We start from the raw sequence: 22597 nt of genomic DNA, 5'->3' as shown, positions 1-22597 counted from the left end.
TGGGCCAAGGCTCATTTAAAATGGACTGTGGCAAAGTGGAAAACTGTTCTGTGGTCAGACGAATCAAAATTTGAAGTTATTTATGGAAATCAGGGACGCCGTGTCATTCGGACTAAAGAAGAGAAGGACAACCCAAGTTATCAGCGCTCAGTTCAGAAGCCTGCATCTCTGATGGTATGGGGCTGCATTAGTGCGTGTGGCATGGGTAGCTTACACATCTGGAAAGACACCATCAATGCTGAAAGGTATATCCAGGTTCTAGAGCAACATGTGCTCCCATCCAGATGACGTCTCTTTCAGGGAAGACCTTGCATTTTCAAACATGACAATGCCAAACCACATACCGCATCAATTACAGCATCATGGCTGCGTCGAAGAAGGGTCCAGGTACTGAACTGGCCAGCCTGCAGTCCAGATCTTTCACCCATAGAAAATATTTGGCGCATCATAAAACGGAAGATACGACAAAAAAGACCTAAGACAGTTGAGCAACTAGAATCCTACATTAGACAAGAATGAGTTCACATTCCTATCCCTAAACTTGAGCAACTTGTCTCCTCAGTCCCCAGATGTTTACAGACTGTTGTAAAGAGAAAAGGGGATGTCTCACAGTGGTAAACATGGCCTTGTCCCAGCTTTGAGATGTGTTGTCATGAAATTTAAAATCACCTAATTTTTCTATTTAAATGATATATTTTCTCACTTTAAACATTTGATATGTCATCTATGTTCTATTCTGAATAAAATATGGAATTTTGAAACTTCCACATCATTGCATTCCGTTTTTATTTACAATTTGTACTTTGTCCCAACTTTTTTGGAATCGGGGTTGTATGTTGGTAGTTCGCATATTATTTTGTTCAGTTCGGTCACATTTTACCAGAGTTGTGGCCCTTGATTACCAACCTTGTACTTTTACAATTTCATGAAGGTGTGCTTGCCTTCTGACATCAACTCCTCTCTCAATTTTTGGACGAATTTCTCGAAGCTTGGCAAAAGGCCTTGTTATATGACGGTAATACGCATATTGCAAGTTCATTTCGTTTGTGAAAATTTTACCTGAGTTTTGATCCTTGATTAAATAACTTGTCCTTTGACAATTTCATGAGTGTGTACGTTCTTCTGAAATCAACTCCTCTCAGTTTTTGGGCAAATTTTACCAGAGTTATGCCCTTGATTATTAACAAAATTGCACTTTGGCAATTTCATCAAGGTGTGCTTGTTTCCTGAAATCAATTTTCCTCACAATTTTTATTCCCTGCTGGCCAAAAAGCCCGGAGGGGGATTATGTCGTGGCGATGTCTGTCTGTCTGTCTGTCTGTCTGTCTGTCTGTCTGTCTGTCCGTCCATCCGTCCCGCGAAGGGTACTCACCTTCTGAAATCAACTCCTCTCACAATTTTTGGAGGAATTTCACGAAACTTGACAGGATTCTTTGTTGTACATCGTTAATATGCAAATTGCAATTTTGTTCAATTCAGTCACATTTTACCAGAGTTATGGCATAGTTGCCAGCGGGGGATATTGTGCTCTCAGAGCACTCTTGTTTTCTGTTGCAGTCACCATATTTGGGACCGAATTTCTGGCTGTTAGCTCTTCTCTTATGAATGAAAAGGTTGACCACTTCATTCAAGGTTTGCTTGTTGGCTTTCCAAGTGGCACAGTTGTCTAATGTTTTATCCTGTAGTCAGGAGATGAAGTTTGATGAAGAAGAAGAAACCTTTATTTGTCACATGCACACTTCAAGCATAGTGAGATTCATCCTCTGCATTTAACCCATCTGAAGCCGTGAACACACACACACACACACACACACACACACCCAGAGCAGTGGGCAGCCATACTACAGCACCCGGGGAGCAATCAGGGGTTAGGTACCTTGCTCAAGGGCACTTCAGCCCAAGGCTGCCCCACGTTAACCTACCTGCACGCCTTTGGACTGTGGGGGAAACCGGAGCACCCGGAGGAAACCCACGCAGACACGGGGAGAACATGCAAACTACATGCAGAAAGGCCCTTGCCGGCTGCTGGACTCGAACCCAGAACTTTCTTGCTGTGAGGTGACAGTGCTAACCACTACAACACTGTGCCGCCCTAAGACTTGCAGCAACACTACCCAGTGGAAAAACACATTTCTTTCTGTATTTTCATGCAGTGTGCTGTACAGCCCCTTTTTTTCTAACCTGTGTATAACATTTGTGTGTTTTATTATGCAGACCACAGAGAGCATTGATGCCTACTCATTTGGTCACTTGTTGTATGAAATGACATATGGCAGGCCTCCTGATGCTGTTCCTGTGGATCAGTACCCCTCTGTGCCCTACACTTCAGTTGGTCAGTCAGGAAAAAAAAACTGTTAACTCAATTTTTTAGCTGTTTAAGTCAATAACTAAATACGTGCAATGTGTGATGATCACATGTCTGTGTTTCTCTCAGTCTCTGTCCTCCAGTCCATCCTTTCCACTGAGGCATGTAAAACAGGAATGCCCACAGTTCCTCAACTCTTGCAGACACCGTGAGTAGCAATGCATTGTTCTGCCACTGTTGTGTAATTGTCATTGGAAAATGACAAACGTGTGATTTTCTTTCCCCACAGATTATTCAGTGATGTGCTGCTGTTCAACACCGAGAGAGCTCAGTTTAAGGTAATTATACTTTTAACATGCACACTTAAGAGTATAGACAGTACCAATCAAAAGTTTGGAGACACCTTCTAATTCAGTGTTTTGTATTTTTGTGGCTACTGCCTCATAGAGGCAGTATGGACATGGTATCAGAAAACAGTTTTATTTATAAGCAGTAGCCACATGTACCTATAGGGTACCTATTTTCTTTGTTTTTAGTAGTTAAGACACTTCATGTCTTAAAGTAATGATGGATGTCATTTCTCTTTACTTAGTTGAGCGGTTCTTGACATAATATGGATTACTACAATTGTGGAATAGGGCTATTTACTGTATTTTTATTATTAACTATTTACTGTTTGATCTCAAACGCATTAAGAAGACAAGAAATTGCACTAATTTACCTTTTGACGAGGCACACCTGTTAGTTGAAAAGCATTCCAGGTGACTACCTCATGAAGCTGGTTAAGATAATGCCAATAGTGTGCAAAGCATAATCAAGGTAAATGGTGGTTACTTTGAAGAATCTAAAATCTCATCTCATTATCTCTAGCCGCTTTATCCTGTTCTACAGGGTCGCAGGCAAGCTGGAGCCTATCCCAGCTGACTACGGGCGAAAGGCGGGGTACACCCTAGACAAGTTGCCAGGTCATCACAGGGCTGACACATAGACACAGACAACCATTCACACTCTCATTCACACCTACGGTCAATTTAGAGTCACCAGTTAACCTAACCTGCATGTCTTTGGACTGTGGGGGAAACCGGAGCACCCGGAGGAAACCCATGCGGACACGGGGAGAACATGCAAACTCCGCGCAGAAAGGCCCTCGCCGGCCACGGGGCTCGAACCCGGACCTTCTTGCTGCGAGGCGACAGCGCTAACCACTACACCACCGTGCCGCCCTAGAATCTAAAATATTTTTTAAAAATTTGGTTTTAGCACTTTTTTTGTTGTTGTTGTTTACCACATAATTCCATATATGTTCCATACATTATTTTAATTTTGATGTCTTCAGCATTGTTCTACAATGTAGAAAATGTGACCTCAAAGCAGAAAATGTTGGCACTGTATGTTGAAATCAAACTTGAAAATAATGATTATTTATAAATCTTTGATCAGTATTGTATTCAGAACAACATGGCAGCACATTTATTTGATGATGTATCTCATGATTCCTTTTTTAAATAAACACCATTTCAATTTTAATTCTTGCAACACATTTCAAAAAAAGTTGGGCCGGTAAAGCATTTACCACTTTATAATGTTACGTTCCTTCTCATAACATTTTAAAATATATTTAGGGACTGAAGACACCAAGTGATGAAGTGTTTCTGGTGTTATTTTGTCTCATTCTTCCTGCAAACAGGTGTGCAACAGTATGGGGTCGTCATTGAAATTTTTTTCAAAATTCACCACACATTCTCTATTAAGGACAGAGGGGACATGCACCCTCTCCTTCCACAGCCATGCCTTTGTAATGAGTGTAGAATGTCGTTTTGCATTGTCTTGTTGAAATATCCCTGGAAAAGACATCGTCTTGAAGACAGAATCTATTGCTCCAAATCTCAGTGTACTTTTTTGCATTAATGCTGCCATCACAGAAGTGTAAGTTACCTTTCTCAAGGGCACTGACACAACCCCATACCAGTGTTGTAGTTGAGTCACTAAACCCCGAGTCCAGTCTCGAGTCCCCAGTGTTCAAGTCAGTGTCATTAAAAAAAAAAAAATTTGATTAGAGTCTGAGTCGAGTCCAACACTCCAACCATACCGTCTGATGGTGGCTGTTTTCGCGTCATTAACATTAGTTTGTTCCTGAACAGGTGAATTGCATTCTCTTTGTTAGGGAGTGCAAAGTATTCTGTCAGAGATGGTTAGGAGACGGATGTAAGTGCAGAAGGTGTGTGAATTAATGCAAGTGAAGACAGGTAAACAATCCAGAATGGCAGGCAAAATCGTAAAACGATGAAACAGGCAATAGGTCGAGCGAGGCACAAACAAGCTACTGTAGACTAGGCAGAATCAAAGACGAGAAACAGGAAATCAGGGATCAGGAAACCAAACAAGGAAAAAAGGCTCAGTAATGTGTCAGCAATGCAACTCAATGCTTTGCAAAGTGTGTTTTCACAGTTTTTATATCAGTGTGCTGTTTCTGCCTTAATCCTGTGCAGGTATGAGTCGTTTACGGCACACGCATGCGAGAGCCTGCTTGGTGCGCATGCTGTCTGGAGTGCACCCAAGTGTCTATCTGATGCACGTGCCAGAGTGCACAGGTGTGACACTCTTACACGAAATTTGTAATATATAGATTTAGGCACTGCCTAAAAGTGGAGCTCCCATCTGTTTCTGGGTTGTAGAATTTTCTTATAGCCAGACTCTTTTTTTTTTTTTTTAAATTTCTTTACCGTTATAGTTACTATACTGTTTCCTTATGTTGTACAAAACGTCAGGTGACAACAGCGACAAGTTACTCACTACTATACTGTCCCGACTACTACTCTACTTCACTACTCACTTCACAAGTTGTTGGGTTTCCTGTGGTGTCAGGCACGCATGCACAGGACTGAAACCATCAGAAAACAACTCGATGGGGTTACTCACTATTCAGCTGTTGGGTTTCATATCATGGCAGGCATGCACGCACAGGACCGAAACCATCAGAAAACAACTTGAAGGGTTTCTTTACGTATCCACACTCTATGCCTATAGGGCTCTGCTACAAAATTAATGTAGATATAAATATCTTATGCCAAATTATTATGGCATGTTACAAAATAAATAAATGAGCCGAGTCCTCATCTCCATTTTCTGAGTCCTAATGCAGTTCATGCATGAGTCCAAGTCATCAGTGCTCAAGTCCGAGTCGAGTCACGAGTCCTTAAATTTAAGGCACGAGTCAGACTCAAGTCAGAGTCCTGGACTTGAGTACTACAAGCCTGCCCCATACCATGACAGACCCTGGCTTTTGGGCGTATTTCTGATTAGTCTGGATGGTCCTTTTCGTCTTTGGTCCAGATGCAGTGCCATCTGTGTGATCAGAGATCATGGGTGTTCAGCTTAGGCTTGTGCCTTTTTATGCACTGAAATTCCTCCAGATTGCTTGAATCGTTTAACAATATTATGCATCATAGAGGGTAAAATATCCAAATCCCTTCCGAGTCATCTTTGAGGAATATTGATTTTAAACATTTCAATAATTTTCTCATGCATTTGTTGACAAACTGGAGATTTGCAGCCCATCTTTGCTCCTCAAAGATGAAGCCTTTCCTGGATACAGATTTTGTACCAAATCATAAGACACCTATTGATATCACCGGTTTCAAATCACATTATTTAATTCTTTTACCTCATTACTAGCCCTAAATTGCCCCATCCCAACTTTTTTGGGAATGTCTGGCAGGCCTGATATGCAGGAATATTAACAAATGAAAGGAAGTTGACCAGACAAAAAATGAAATATCTTGGGTCCATACTGTCTTCAATGAAATACAAGTCAAAGTAGATTTAGAAGTTACCGGGGGGTTTTATTTATTTTTTTTTTAAGTTGCATTTTCCATATTGACAACTTTTTCTGATTTGGGGTTGTAGGCAAAATATAGAAAAACCCTATGAATAAGTAGGTGTGTCCAAACTTTTGACTGGTACTGCACTTGAATGTTATTTATACCACATCACTGTTCAATTCTCTAATCAAATTAGTCAGAAAGTATTGATTTTAATTTTCTTTCACCAGCAGCTTTAACAGAAATAATAATGGTACTAACCAGCTGCAAGGAAAATCACAGGGCTTTTATTATTTCGGTGGATCAAATATGTTTTAATTTCTATAGTAACACTTTGTTCACATGGATTTGTATGGTGGATGCTCCATATAACCTAAGACTATTAATAAACAGATTAAAAACGTGATTTAACAAAGAGAACCATATAAATCATTGATGTAGTGAAGTGTTGTACAACCCAAATTGCAAAAAAAATTGGGACACTGCGAAACGTAAATAAAAACAGAATGTGAAGATTTGGAAATCATGGAAACCCTATATTTCATTGAAAATAGTACAAAGACATTTCAAATGTTGAAACTGAGATTTTGTTTTTTGAAAAATACATGCTCATTTTGAATTTGATGTCCATACAAAAGATTGAAAAAGTTGTATAATGCTTAAAAAAAAAAAACTACCCCAAAACCTTATTTGGTTAATTGGCAACAAGTCAATAACATGATTGGGTATAAAAAGAGCATCCTAGAAAGGCTGTCTTTCAGAAGTAAAGATGGGGAGGGGTTCAGCGCTCTGTGAAAGACTGAGTGGACAAACAGTGCAACAATTTAAGAATAACGTTCCCCAATGTAAAATTGAAAAGAATTTGGGGATCACATCAACTATGGTTCATAATATCATTAAAAGATTCAGAGAATCTGGAGAAATCTCTGTATACAAGAGACAATTGGCTAAAAACTGACTGTGACAGTTCGTATGAGTGGGAGGAGCACAGAAGGACAGCAGGCCAGAACTGAGTTCACAAAACTCTTTTATTTTGCACTTTTCAGTTGCAATACTCTCCAGCCACGCACGTGCACACACACAAGTTGTCTGGTTCGGGAGAGAGCTCTCCTCCTCTGCTCTCTCTCTCTCTTTAAATAGGGCGCGGTCACTGGGGAAGACACACAAACACATGTTAATAAACATCAGGTACAGTGATTCTGCCACTTACCTTCCCTGACTCCGCCCTCCGGTCACAGACCGATGCTTGACCACGCCCCCGCTGCCACACTGACATTGAATGCCTGTGATCTTCAGGCCCTCAGGCAACGCTGCATTAAAAGCAGACATGTGTCTGTCGTGGAAATTACTGTATGGGCTCAGAAACACTTCATAAAACCACTGTCTGTGAACACAGTTCATTACTGCATCCACAAATGCAAGTTAAAACCAGATATAAACAATATCCAGAAACACCGCCACCTTCTCTGGGCCTGAGCTCTTTTACGATGGACTGAGGTGAAGTGGAAAATTGTCCCGAGGTTTGACAAATCAAAAGTAGAAATTTCTTTTTAGAAAATCATGGACACTATGTACTCCAGGCTAAAGAGGAGAGGGACGATCCAGCTCATCAGTACACAGTTCAAAAGCCAACATCTGTGATGGTATGAGGGTGCATTAGTGCACATGACATGGGTAGCTTGTACATCTGGGAAGGCAGATGCTGAATGATATATACACGTTTCAGAGCAATATGCTGCCATCCAGACATCATCTTCAGGGAAGGTCATCCTTCTTTCAGCAAGACAGTGACAAGCTGCTCTTTGCACATATTAAAGCTGTATGGCTCTGTAGTAAAAGAGTCCAGGTGCTAAAGTGGCCTGCCTGCAGTCCAGACCTGCCTCCTATTTAAAATGTCTGGCGAATTATGAAGCACAAAATACGACAAAGGAGGCCCTGAACTATTGAGCAACTGATTGTATATCGGGCAAGAATGGGACAGCCTTTCTCTTCCAAAATTACAGCAAATGGTCTCCTCAGTTCCCAAATGTTTAGCGTGTTATTAAAAGTAGAGGTGATGCAACACAGTAGTAAACATGCCCCTGTCCCAACTTTTCTGAAATGTGTTGACCTCAAATTCAAAATGAGCATATATTTTTCAAAAAACAATAAAATTTCTCATTTTAACATTTGATATTTTGTCTTTGTACTATTTTCAATTTAACATAGGGTTTCCATGATTTGCAAATTTTAGCATTTTGTTTTTATTTACAGTTTACACTGTGTCCCGACTTTTTTGGAATTGGGATTGTATAAGGAAAAGTTATTTCACATTTGTGGAAGGAGTCTCCAGTGTCGCTGTGTAACATGTATTTTTTTTTTTTTTTTTTTGGCATGGGATAGTCTTTAGGACGGAGAACTTTGCATGTTTCTTGGTAGCATGACTTGCTAAACGTTGTTTTATTAACTATAGACAGAGGGGGGAAAAAGACAGGCTGGTGAGAGAACAACTGTTTATAGCTGCTATAACAAGTGATAACAGGAACTAACTTGTCTCATGAATGTTCTAGAACATTAAATGTGACTATAATTTGTTAAAGTACAATGTATTGTTTATTAATGAACGAAAAATTGGAATTATTGGCAGATCACTGTGATGTTAGAAAATAATTTGGGACACACCCCCTGTTAGTGATTCTTAGAACAGCACTCCCTGCTATGTTTTATTCCTTACATGTACAAACATAGGTGCACATTGTAGGTATACAATTACGGACAACCTGACTCTGTTGCTGTTCAAAATTTGCATGTATTTTCAGTACAGTAGAGACACTGACATTAGAAAGATACACCACACGAAAAATATCTATCTAAATAATAGTAAATGTATATGTAAGCATGTTAAGGATTTGCAATATAACACAACTATATTAGTCTGCTGTAGTGTATTCTTGTGTTTTTGTAAGCAGAAAGGCTTCATAGTGTTTGTTGATGATGCTTTACGTTAACCAGATTTGTTGTTTACACTCAGTTACTTTTTCAGAAACCCTAATCCAGTGTCTGTGAGAATCAGGTTATACTGATTAAGGTTGCATTAGAATTCCAGTTTTATGCAAGGCAAATCAAGAAGCAGTTAGCTGTACACTGGTACTGCAGAGATTACTACATATTACGAATCGGCCAGATTCAGGAGTTAAGCACAATGGGAGAAAAGACATAAGTTTGGTTAGAGAGAAATCTTAAAATGGAAGTATTGCTGTTAGAAGTCTGCTAACAATAAGGTTGCTGATTTCATTCTCGAGCTTAAAGATGAATTTGGGATGACCCTTGTCATTTGATTCCCATTTAAGTGCAATAGCATTCCAGCCAAAATAAGACATTCTAAGACATGATGCTGAGAAGCTAGTTTATTCTTTCATGACCTCAAAATTGGGCCATTGGCCACCCAGTTGGTGCTGGGGAAAAAAAAAAAAAAGCTAAATCATATTACCCTAGTTTTATCCAAGCCACATTGGCTGCCTAAGTTATAAACTGATGATAAAATTATAATGTCCATTTATCGTATGTTTTTCATCCCAAAAATATAGATCACCTCCAAATTGAAAGAGGCATTGAAATTATCCAAAGAGTGTTTGGAAAAGCGTCTCCAAGAGGAACAGAGAGCGGTTAGTGCATTATGGACTTTTAATTTTACATGATGTGCAGCACATTTAATTACAAATAACTGATTGTTGGGTCTTATTAGTGTTAACCAGAACACTGGCACTGGTGGTTTTCTCTGTGCAGGTTCAGCAGCACAGGAGGCTGACACGGGCACAGTCCCACCATGGCTCTGAGGAGGAGAAAAGGAAGAGGAAGATCCTTGCCAGAAAGGTACTCGCACATTCAAACAGCTACTAGTGTTCAGTTAAAAATTTGGATGGTGAATGGAAATGTATATACATTGCAGATATTTTGCTTTTTGTTACCCTCAGAAATCTAGACAATCTGCTTATGAAAATGAGGAGGACTTCTCTGTCAAATACAACAACAACTCTGGTAAGTCAGTTGCATAGTCTTTTTATTAAGTTAATTTACTTCATTTAATGCCTTCACCAGTGTGTCAAATGGTATATATTTTATCCTTAGAACATAACAGATGATTAGACATGACCTCCTCCCAAAATGAACACACTTTGCACTCGTCTCTGTTTGGAACAATCGGTTTTCACCACCATTTTATTTTCTCTTCATCTATAGGCTAACTTTTCACTTCAGCTAATCATCCTTTATTTTTTGCAATGTGTACTATACTGGTCAAGAGTTTAGACAAACCTACTCATCCATAGGTTTTTCTGTATTTTCACTATTTTCTACATTGTATAACAATATTTAAGATATCAGCATGATGAAATAATGTACGGAGCATGCGATAAACAAAAAAGGGTTAAAGATGTTTTATATTTCAGATTTTTCAGAGTAGCCACTGTTTACCTTGACGCTTTGCACTCTATTGACATTATCTTAATGTTATTAGATTAGATAATGACAGAGAAGTCCTCCTTATTATTTCTTAGTAGTTAGTAATTACTTCATGAAGTAGTCACCTGGAATGCTTTTCAATTAACAAGTGTGCCTCGTCAAAAGTTAATTAGTGCAATTTCTTGCCTTCTTAAATGTTAGAGATCAAATAGTAAATAATAAAATTACAGTAAAAAGCCATTTTTCACAACTGCAATAATCCATATTATGTTATGAACCGCTCAACTAAGAAAGAAATTAAATCCATCATTGCTTTAAGACACAGAGTGGCTTTTATTCAGTAAAAATAAAGAAAAAAAACACTGAATTAGAAGGTGTATCCAAACTTTTGACTGGTGAATGGAATGCCTTTTGAATTATTTCAAGGCTTTTAACAGTATTGCATTTAGGAATTGCATCCATTTTCTACAGTCCCTCCATTTTCATAGGCTCAAAAGTAATCGGACAATCAACTGGTGAGCCATTTCATGGCAAATTAAGGAGATAAAAGGTCTGGAGTTGATGTCAGGTTTTAAATTTGCATTTGGTAGCTGATCATGGAAAATCTCAATGTGTGGTCCAAAGAGTGGTTGGTGCAAATGAGGGAGGCCAAAAGGCCTTGAAGACTATGGAAGGCAACTAAAGTGGATAATCGTAGAATTCTTTCTTTGGTGAAGAATAACCCCTTCAGAACATCTAGCCAAGTCAAGAACACTCTTAAGGAGGTAGGCCCATCATTGTCAAAATCTACAATCAAAAGATGCTTTCATGAATGTAAATACAGAGGGTTTACCTGAAGTTGTAAACCACTGGTAACACTCAAACAGAATGGCCAGAATAGACTTTGCTAGAAAGTCTGCCCAGTTCTGGAACAAGATTCTTTGGACAGGTGAAAGCAAGATTAACTTGTCCCAGAATGATGGAAAGAAAAGTGTATGGACAAAAAAGGAAGGGCTCATGAGCCAAAGCATCATCTGTTAAACTGTGGAACTGGCTCAGTGGTATTTATTGATTATCTGTGTGCTGATAGAAGCAGCAAGATGAATTCTGAAGTACATAGAGCTATACTTTCTGCTCAGATTCAGTCAAATGCTGCAAAACCGATAGGCTGGTACTTCACCGCACAGATGGATAATGACCCAAAACATACCATGAAAGTAACCCAAGAGGACTTTAAGGCAAAGAAATGGAATGTTCTTAAATGGCAGAGTCAGTCAACCCAGTTGAGCATCCTTTTCAGTTACTAAAGTCAAAACTGAAGGCAGAAAGACCCACAAAAAAGCAGCAACTGAAGGTGGCTGCAGTAAAGTCCTGGCAAAGCTTTTCAATGCAGGAAATCCAGCATTTGGTAATGTCCATGGGTTCCAGACTTAAGGCAGTCATCGACTGCAAAGGATTTGTATTCAAGTATTAAAAAATATGCTTATATTTATAATTGTTAGCTTGTCCATTTACTTTTGAGCTTATGAAAATGGAGGGACTATGTTTTAAATCCTGTAATTCTTTATGGTTAATGCAATATTTTTGTTACACACCTTGAAGTAAAGCTGAAAGTCTACATTTCAATTACTCTTGATGGCTTCATTTCAAATCCATTCTGGTAATGTACAGAGACAATTACGAAAGTTGTGTCACTGTCCAAATACTTATGGACCGGATTGTATATTACCTGGGGTTATTTCTACAAACAGTAGTTCTTGCCATAGTATATAAAAGATGGTATAACCTTTCCAGAGACGGAAACATGATTTAGACAGTGATTCCCAGGGATACACTGGTAATAATTGCATTACCCCACCTCCTCATGTAAAATTAATCCCATCCGAATAGAGTATATGCTGAACATGATCTACCAACCAGATTGGTTCTAAATAAAATAACACTCCTTAAGCCAGTTCCAGTATGGTCCAGCTTGTAGAGCGGTTTGTAAAAGCATGGTTTCTGAATGGACGTGTCAGTCAAAGCAAGTGCTTTTACCTATGTTTCTATTTTCCAGGTTCAGGGGCTAGTTCTCCACCTACTTGTCCTTCTTCTCCCACTCCTCCATCTGCACCAGGTATTCATAGTTTTATAAATTCTTATCTTTCTGAAAATACACACCTTGTACTCCTTGGTTGTTAGTAAGTAAAACTGGGATAATCATCTCATTTGAAAGCCACACATTAGGTACTACGTTTTCTGGACAATAAGGCCCTGTAGATTATAAGACGCCTGTAAAGAGTCACTTCAGCGATTCCAGGTTAGCTGATCCAGTTTGGTGTTTAGTGCCATAGGTCAGAGCTGTTTTGTTTCTCAAGCTGAAAACTTAATATTGGGAATCTGTATTGTAATAAAGGGAATCTATAGAACACAATGTTTGTTTATATCGTTCTTTTCAGTAAATCATTCTTTTGCACCTTCAGCTGCAAACTACCATAATTGCTAGAGTACCCTGCCTACCGTAAAAGCTCTGACAAATTGGCATGCTACCTGCAAGCAGTTCACTTTTTTAAGCAGCACCAACTAGATGGCAAAAAAATAAAAATTGTAGTCTGGAAAATCTAACAAATAGAAATAGTCAAATTCTTCCCAATTAGAGCTCTTCAAGTTTACTGAAATTATATAATGTTCATTTGGAACTTCTCTTTCTCATTCATCCTAGTTAAACTAATCTAGACTCCTTTTTTTTTTTAAACACATCATACACATCAAATACGTTGTGTATTTCAATACTTGTATGAAAATAAAAAGTAACATGTATCTGCCTCTTTTTCCCCCCTCCTGTGCTGTCTTCAAAGTAGAGCATGCACCATATTGAACATGTTTGGGGTAAAGTAATCCAATACTAAATTATATCTGTTGTAAAGTTGCAGCGTGTCCTTCCTCAGTAGCAGATAAGGAAGAAAATAATGTCATTATAAATATCTGATATTTATAGTAAATGTTGCTGTCCATCACCTGAGGTGGTGTTTATTTTATTGAGTGAAATGTTGTTCTGTGATTACAAATCTGACCTACTGAGAAGGGTTAATGCAACTTTAAGACATCACAATCTGCAATGGCCTGCTCAGCTGTCCTTGACATTTTTCAAATACTCTTTGTAGCAGATGGTGGGATATTTAAAATTTTTGGCATTTGTGGAACCTGACTGTACAGCATGTTTCAACGTGTTGGATTTTTTTTTGTGGGAGACCATGACCTCAATAATTGTGGTGGCTTGGGGCATATTTAAATATGTGGTATGGTTTGATGTAGAATAAAATAAAATTTAATTGGGGCATCAGCTAATATCTGCCTTCAATATTTTACTCATAAGTTTGATGGATCAAATCTGGACAGAGAGCACTATTACAGGTTGCATGCCGGGTACTTTGTACCCACATTTGGCACTCGGTAGTGCTTTGCTCACTTTAAGCAAAAGAAAAATCCCATGGCAGTGGATACTTTGTTATGAAGGTTTCACTGCTGCTGCTTGAATGTTAGCCCACATGGTAAGTGAATCAATCTGCTTAGCTTTAGTTGTGGCATGCAGCTATGTTCAGTCTGTAAGATAATTGTATTTGTTGCAACAAATGCGCCCTGCGTTCACATTAGTGAGTGACAAAGCAAACAATATCTTTGAGACTTAACTGTCATTCTAGAAAGTGGACAGGTTGATATTTTTAAGATATTTCAGACACCTAGATTGAATGTGGGTATAAGCATAAAACTAGCATTCAATAAATTCAATTTGTCATGTTATATAGTATTCAGTAGTGCAGTAGTGCATTTCTCAGGCTCTGCATTTTTGTAATTTTGTATCCTTGTTGTATTTTTGCCTGGGGTCTTAACACTACAACACCCAGCATGCATTCTAAAAATGGGGGTCACTACCATGACCAATCAGTCCTGATTGCTTGCAGCAGAAACAGACAGGCTAAAGATGTTCCAACCATATCCCCAACAAACAATGTTGAAAAAAATTCTTGAAAGTGCGTGGCAGTTTTTGCAAACTATATTAATGCCCACTCTTGTCCTTTTGCTTTTCTCATTGCATATAAGAATTCCATGCATATAAAAAATATAAATGTTGAAGTAATCTGACCTTTCATTGTAATAAAGAGTTGATTATTGTTAAAAAGGTTATATATCCATTTAATTGTATAATAAAATATTTGTTTCCCTAGCAGTGGCTACCTGGCCTTGCTCTGCATTAGCAAAATGGCTATGCTATTAACTAGTGAGCCCACTAGTGAAACAATACATTGTATGGCCAAAAGTATGTGGACACCTGACCAGCACACCCATATGTCATTCTTTCCCAAACTGTTGCCACAAAAACAAAAGCGTACAATTGTCTTTGTATTCTGTAGCATTATGATTTACCTTCACTAAAACTAAGGAGCCTAAACAAATTATCCCAAGACAATGTCCCGTGCACAAAAAAAGCGCTATAAAGACAGTGTTGGTGTCAAAGAATCTGACTGAACCTCCTCGCCCAACATCAGTACCTGACCTCTCTAATGCTGTTGTGGCTGAACAAGCAAATCCTCATAGCCACATTCCAAAATATAGAGTAAAGCTTTCCCAGATGAGTGGAGGCTGTTATTAGCAGCAAAGGAAGTACTAACTGTACTAATCCCATTGGTTTTGGAAAGGGATGTTCAACAAGCACATCTGGTTGTGATAGTCAGGTGTCCACATACATTTAGCCATATAGTGTAGCAGAATCATTAAACATCAAAGCAGTTGCTGTCCTTGAAAATTTACTTCCACCTCCACAGATAAAACATCCTAATCATTTTTTATATTAGATATGCATTGCAACATAAGAGTATTTTAAGACCAAAGTTATCTCATCACTTATGTGGGAGAAAGATACTCATATTCAGAGGTGGGCTAAGCAACTGCTTAAGTTGATTTTCTGGGCTCTTCATTCAGATTATTCAAATAATCTGCATGTAGTTATATTTTAAATACATTCTAGACCACCAGTTTTAAAAACAAGCACTTGCACTTTTAACGAGAAAAAATAAATAAATACAGATAGAAAGTGTGGACTGGAGAAGGAAATAATGTTTGCTTGTTTTGCTGTCAAATGTAATACGCTAGAACAGGGGTTTTCAAAGTGTGGGAGAGTCAGCCCCCCCTCGGAGAGCAAATAAACAACAGCCCCCCCCCCCCCCCCCCCCCCCCCCCCAATTTTTGTTGTTGCTATACTTAATGTTCCATTCATATTTTTAAAAAATGGTTGTTGTACACATTTTTTTTCTTTTTCACATTTTAAACATCTGTGCTTTTTAAAACATCTTGTTTTACACATTTTAAACATCTCATAGCATCGTTAGCTAGCACCTCTTGGCAGACAACACACTGTGGCAGTGGAGCATCTTCAGATCCAGTCCATGAAAATCCAAACTTTAAATAATCGTGGTCATACTTCCTTCTTTTTCCAGTCCCCCAGGATTCTGCGGGCCTTTTTTGTGATTGTTGCGGGCTAAAATATCTGATGTTGCGGGGGTTTTCCAAAAAAATTGTGATGAAAGTTGCAGTGTTTTTTAGGTTTTTGTTGCGATTACATTGTGGGAGGAAGTGAAAGTTGCGAGAAATTGTTGCGATTTTCTCTTTTTGTGATTAAAATTGAGTGATATGTTAAATATTAAGTTATTACTGAAAAACTATTGATTAAAAAAACAAAGACACTGAGAAATGGTCCTATAAACAACTTTACCAATATAAAAGATTACCAGGACTACAAAAATGCAGAAAAATAGGCTTTACTTATCCAAATGCACCCGTTGGTTCAAAAGTTAAAGTGCATAGAACCTCACAGCACAACATGAAGTTACCTTAAAATATAATATAAATGCCTCAGCTTTCATGTAAGATAAAAACTATTAATACTAGTACTGTGTGCAGGCAGTCTCTCCTGAAGACTAAATTAAACAATAATCATAAACTAATAAAATAAATGGCTCAGGCTTCATAGAAGGAAAAAAAAACAATTTGAACAGAATCTCACAGTATGATGCTGAAGCTGCCTAAACAATGGAAAATAAAATACCATTTTGGCAAAAATGTTGGCATCCATTACTTTCTTGTATTAAGTAAAAAAAAAATAAAGTGCACACAGTGCTTCACTGTAAACATCACACACTTTCAGTAACAGAATTTAAGCCTACATAAACACTGACTCGCACATCATGCAATGTTGCCAGATACTGCTGACGTTTTCCAGCCCAAAATATGTTCAAAACCCGCCAAAATGCACTTAAAACCAATCTGGCAACACTGCGCGCATGCTGCTTCTCTTGAACTTATACACGGAAATAAGGCGGAAGGTAGTTTGTCGACGTCACCTCAAGACGACGCCAACGATTGGTCAAATTTGCGGGAAAGTTGCGGTGATTGGATATAATTGTAACACCGCCCTGAATTGGCGGGGATTGGTTGAATTTGCGCTGAAGTTGCAAATCGCAACATCCTGGAGGCTCTGTTTTTTTTTTTTTTGCTTGGCCCAAACTTTGTCTCCTCAATCACTGTAGCTTTAGGTACTAAAAATCGATCCATTTTGTCTCTGGTAAAGGCTCCTCACGTTGCGCCCCCCCGAAGAACTCTGGCGCCCCCCGGGGGGGCGCGCCCCACACTTTGAAAAGCCCTGCGCTAGAACATAAAAGTAAGAGAGCTTAAAAATAATAAAATGAGTGAGATGGCAAGCACTGAAATGAACATCTACAACCCCGATTCCAAAAAAGTTGGGACAAAGTACAAATTGTAAATAAAAACGGAATGCAATGATATGGAAGTTTCAAAATTCCATATTTTATTCAGAATAGAACATAGATGACATATCAAATGTTTAAACTGAGAAAATGTATCATTTAAAGAGAAAAATTAGGTGATTTTAAATTTCATGACAACACCACATCTCAAAAAAGTTGGGACAAGGCCATGTTTACCACTGTGAGACATCCCCTTTTCTCTTTACAACAGTCTGTAAACGTCTGGGGACTGAGGAGACAAGTTGCTCAAGTTTAGGGATAGGAATGTTAACCCATTCTTGTCTAATGTAGGATTCTAGTTGCTCAACTGTCTTAGGTCTATTTTGTTGTGTCTTCCATTTTATGATGCGCCAAATGTTTTCTATGGGTGAAAGATCTGGACTGCAGGCTGGCCAGTTCAGTACCCAGACCCTTCTTCTACGCAGCCATGATGCTGTAATTGATGCAGTATGTGGTTTGGCATTGTCATGTTTGAAAATGCAAGGTCTTCCCTGAAAGAGACGTCGTCTGGATGGGAGCATATGTTGCTGTAGAACCTGGATATACCTTTCAGCATTGATGGTGTCTTTCCAGATGTGTAAGCTGCCCATGCCACACGCACTAATGCAACCCCATACCATCAGAGATGCAGGCGTCTGAACTGAGCGCTGTTAACAACTTGGGTCGTCCTTCTCCTCTTTAGTCCGAATGACACGGCGTCCCTGATTTCCATAAAGAACTTCAAATTTTGATTCGTCTGACCACAGAACAGTTTTCCACTTTGCCACAGTCCATTTTAAATGAGCCTTGGCCCAGAGAAGATGTCTGCGCTTCTGGATCATGTTTAGATACGGCTTCTTCTTTGAACTATAGAGTTTTAGCTGGCAACGGCGGATGGCACGGTGAATTGTGTTCACAGATAATGTTCTCTGGAAATATTCCTGAGCCCATTTTGTGATTTCCAATACAGAAGCATGCCTGTATGTGATGCAGTGCCGTCTATGGGCCCGAAGATCACGGGCACCCAGTATGGTTTTCCGGCCTTGACCCTTACGCACAGAGATTCTTCCAGATTCTCTGAATCTTTTGATGATATTATGCACTGTAGATGATGATGATATGTTCAAACTCTTTGCAATTTTACACTGTCGAACTCCTTTCTGATATTGCTCCACTATTTGTCGGCGCAGAATTAGGGGAATTGGTGGTCCTCTTCCCATCTTTACTTCTGAGAGCCGCTGCCACTCCAATATGCTCTTTTTATACCCAGTCATGTTAATAACCTATTGCCAATTGACCTAATGAATTGCAATTTGGTCCTCCAGCTGTTCCTTTTTTGTACCTTTAACTTTTCCAGCCTCTTATTGCCCCTGTCCCAACTTTTTTGAGATGTGTTGCTGTCATGAAATTTCAAATGAGCCAATATTTGGCATGAAATTTCAAAATGTCTCACTTTCGACATTTGATATGTTGTCTATGTTCTATTGTGAATACAATATCAGTTTTTGAGATTTGTAAATTATTGCATTCCATTTTTATTTACAATTTGTACTTTGTCCCAACTTTTTTGGAATCGGGGTTGTATTTGGAGACTAGTAAATTGTCAATATATTGCTGCCTGAATAGTCCTTACTGCATTTTATTTTATCAACACCTTGATTGTATACTTAAGTTAATGAAGCCACAAGAGCCTAAATCAAGGTCATGAAATAATGTGTGTGCAGGATGTCGGGTATTTATCACTTTTTAATTTGCTATTTTGATTCTTAGAATTATTAAAATAATGCCAATATTTGGTTAATTCAGTACACTCTCTTAAAAAAAAATAGTAACAGTTTGAAAAATAATTTGAACAAGTGCAACGTAATTCATAATTTTATCCATTAAAAAAGTCATCAGGATAAACAGTGTCTCTTAAGATGCTGTCTCCTCCAATGTCCCTTGGGGGATTAAAAAAAAACAAAAGTGTTAATTAATTTGATTAATTAATTGGGTTATACTTATGAATTAAACATTGACCAATCCACAACACATGACATTCAGCATGGCATATTGTGGTTACATCAAGCTGTCAGCCAGTGCTGGACCTCACTCGAGCTGATATCACAAGAATATGGGCTTAAGTCAAAATTCAGAATGTACACACCATTACCCTTAATGACAATATGTCATTTAGATAAGTGTTCAAACCCCTTGTAGAGGCACCTTTTGGAAGCAATTGCAACTTTCAGCCTGATTCGATGGGGAACGTCTGTGAACTATCCTCTCAGGTCTCTCCACAGATGGCCTATTGGATTCAAGTCTGGGCTTTGGCTTGGCTGCTCAAGGACATTCAGATGCCTGACCAGGAGCCACTCCAGCACTGTCTTGGCCATATGCATATTTCAATCATGGTCATGCTGAAAGGTGGATACAGTGGTGCTTGAAAGTTTGTGAACCCTTTAGAACTTTCTATATTTCTGCATAAATAAACATCAGATTTTCACACAAGTCCTAAAAGTAGATAAAGAGAACCCAGTTAAACAAATGAGACAAAAAGATTATACTTGGTAATTTATTTATTGAGGGAAATGATCCAATATTATATATCTGTGAGTGGCAAAAGTATGTGAACCTTTGCTTTCAGTATCTGGTGTGGACCCCCCCTTGTGCAGCAATAACTACAGCTAAACATTTCCGGTAACTGTTGATCAGTCCTGCACACCAGCTTGGAGGAATTTTAGCCCATTCCTCCATACACAACAGCTTCAACTCTGGGATGTTGGTGGGTTTCCTCACATGAATTGCTCGCTTCAGGTTCTTCGACAACATTTCGATTGGATTAAGGTCAGAACTTTGACTTAAAAAACATTAACTTTATTCTTCTTTAACCATTCTTTGGTAGAAGGACTTGTGTGCTTTGGGTCGTTGTCTTCCTGCATGACCCACCTTTTCTTGAAATTCAGTTCATGGACAGATGTCCTGACATTTTCCTTTAGAATTCACTGGTATAATTCAGAATTCATTGTTCCATCAATGATGGCAAGCTGTCCTGGCCCAGATGCAGCAAAACAGGCCCAAACCATGATACTACCACCACCATGTTTCACAGATGGGATAAGGTTCTTATGCTGGAATGCAGTGTTTTCCTTTCCCCAAACGTAATGCTTCTCATTTAAACCACAAAGTTCTATTTTGGTCTCATCTCTCCACAAAACATTTTTCCAATAGCCTTCTGGCTTGTCCACGTGATCTTTAGCAAATTGCAGGCGAGCAGCAATGTTCTTTTTGGAGAGCAGTGGCTTTCTCCTTGCAACCCTGCCATGCACACCGTTGTTGTTCAGTGTTCTCCTGATGGTGGACTCATGAACATTAGCCAATGTGAGAGAGGTCTTCAGTTGCTTAGAAGTTACCCTGGGGTCCTTTGTGACCTTGCCGACTATTACACGCCTTGCTCTTGGAGTGATCTTTGTTGGTTGACCACTCCTGGGGAGGGTAACAATGGTCTTGAATTTCCTCCATTTGTACACAATCTGACTGACTGTGGATTGGTGGAGTCCAAACTCTTTTACAGATGGTTTTGTGACCTTTTTCAGCCTGATGAGCATCAACAATGTTTTTTCTGAGGTCTTCAGAAATCTCCTTTGTTCGTGCCATGATACACTTCCACAAATGTGTTGTGAAGATCAGACTTTGATAGATCTGGTGGAGGTGTGGTGGGATAAGAATCCACAAGCAGAACACCAACAGTAATCAAATAAATAGAGACATTTAATCCAGGGAAAAGGGCGTGGCACCAGGGTAAACAAACGGGACAAAAACAAATGGCAAAAATAATCCAGATAAGAGACGGAAAACTAGACAAAAACACGAAACAGGCAAGGACAAAAATGCTAGGACAAAAAAACAAGAAAAAAAAACCTAGTGCAAAAAACCATGAAGAAGAATAAACCCTTAGTGCAAAAACCATGAAATAGAAAAATGAGCTTGAGCAAACAACCATGAAACATAACAGAGGTACAGAAACGGCTAGAAGCAAAACGAGACGTTCTGGCAAAGTTCCTGTCTGAGAACAGCGTTTTTATAACCGCAGAGAAAACCAGGAAGTGAATGCAGGCATGAAGGAATTCCCGTTCCAGATTCGGATCAGCGCTGGCGTGAGAGATTCGTAATCTTCGGAGTAGATGTCCGGAGCGGAGCATGACAAGATCTCCGTTCTTTAAATAAAATGGTCCCCACTCGCACCTGATTTGTCATCCCATTGATTGAAAACACCCGACTCTAATTTCACCTTCAAATTAATTGCTAATCATAGAGGTTCACATACTTTTGCCACTCACAGATAGGTAATATTGGATCATTTCCCTCAATAAATAAATGACCAAGTATAATATTTTTGTCTCGTTTGTTTAACTGGGTTCTCTTTTATCTACTTTTAGGACTTGTGTGAAAATCTGATGATGTTTTAGATCATATTTATGCAGAAATATAGAAAATTCTAAAGAGTTCACAAACTTTCAAGCACCACTGTATTTGTCCCACTTTGAGATTGTATGCACTTTGGAGCAGATTTTCTTCAGAGACTTTGCCATATTTGGCTGCGTTTGTCCTAAATTTTGGCCCGTCTTCCTGCCACTGAGAAGCACCCCAGCATACTTCATAGTAGGGATGGTAATAGCCAGTTGATGAGCAGTACCTGCTCTTTTTCTGGAGTTCAGTTCAAACAGTTCAATGTTTCTCATTAGCCCAGAGAATCTTTTTACTCATGTTCTCAGAGTCCTTAAAGTACTCTGGAGTGGTTTCCTTCTAGCCTCTCCTACCATAAAGGCCTGATTGATGGAGTATTTCTGAGAAGGCCATCCTTCTAGCAGGTTCTCTCATTTCTGCTGAGGTTTTACTAATGAGGTTACTAATTGGGTTCTTGGTCACCACTATGACTAAGGCCCTTCTAGCCCAGTTACTGAGTTTTGCTGGATGACCAGCTTTAAAAAGTGTCCTGGTGGTTCCCAACTTCTCCCATTTCACAATGATTGAGCCCACTGTGCTCCTGGGAACATTTTTAAAAACTTTTAGAAATGGTTTTATTGTGGAGAGTTCCATAGATTTTGTGGCTAGTAGTGGGTGGGTGTGTGCGCAGGGTTGTGGGTTTTTTGTTTTTGTGGGACCATATACACACACACATCTGTGTGCCTTTCTAAATCATGTCAAATCAATTGGATTTGCCACAGGTGGACTCCAGTCAAGTTCTACATCTTAAGATAATCAAAGTAAACAGGATGCACCTGAGCTCAATT

At 39.0% G+C, this 22597-nt stretch overlaps 1 protein-coding gene across 3 annotated transcripts in view; it reads left to right on the top strand.

The window, feature by feature from the left end:
* pxk (PX domain containing serine/threonine kinase) overlaps positions 1-22597 on the top strand; it is an 87140-nt gene that overhangs the window by 58875 nt on the left and 5668 nt on the right. Inside the window, exons 11-18 of one of the 3 annotated variants that reach the window (XM_060910063.1) lie at positions 2215-2332; positions 2435-2513; positions 2595-2643; positions 9693-9770; positions 9892-9978; positions 10080-10143; positions 12602-12661; positions 13386-13413. In XM_060910063.1, coding sequence (XP_060766046.1) covers positions 2215-2332; positions 2435-2513; positions 2595-2643; positions 9693-9770; positions 9892-9978; positions 10080-10143; positions 12602-12661; positions 13386-13402 — 552 coding nt within the window. In that variant the 3' untranslated portion in view covers positions 13403-13413. Of the gene's footprint in view, positions 1-2214; positions 2333-2434; positions 2514-2594; positions 2644-9692; positions 9771-9891; positions 9979-10079; positions 10144-12601; positions 12662-13382; positions 13414-22597 lie in introns of all 3 variants that reach the window. The other 2 variants (XM_060910062.1, XM_060910061.1) reach the window with 2 other exon arrangements.

The sequence above is a fragment of the Neoarius graeffei genome, chromosome 26, assembly GCF_027579695.1.
Source record: "Neoarius graeffei isolate fNeoGra1 chromosome 26, fNeoGra1.pri, whole genome shotgun sequence".
NCBI lineage: Eukaryota > Metazoa > Chordata > Actinopteri > Siluriformes > Ariidae > Neoarius > Neoarius graeffei.
This window is presented reverse-complemented; position numbering and strand designations above follow the sequence as displayed.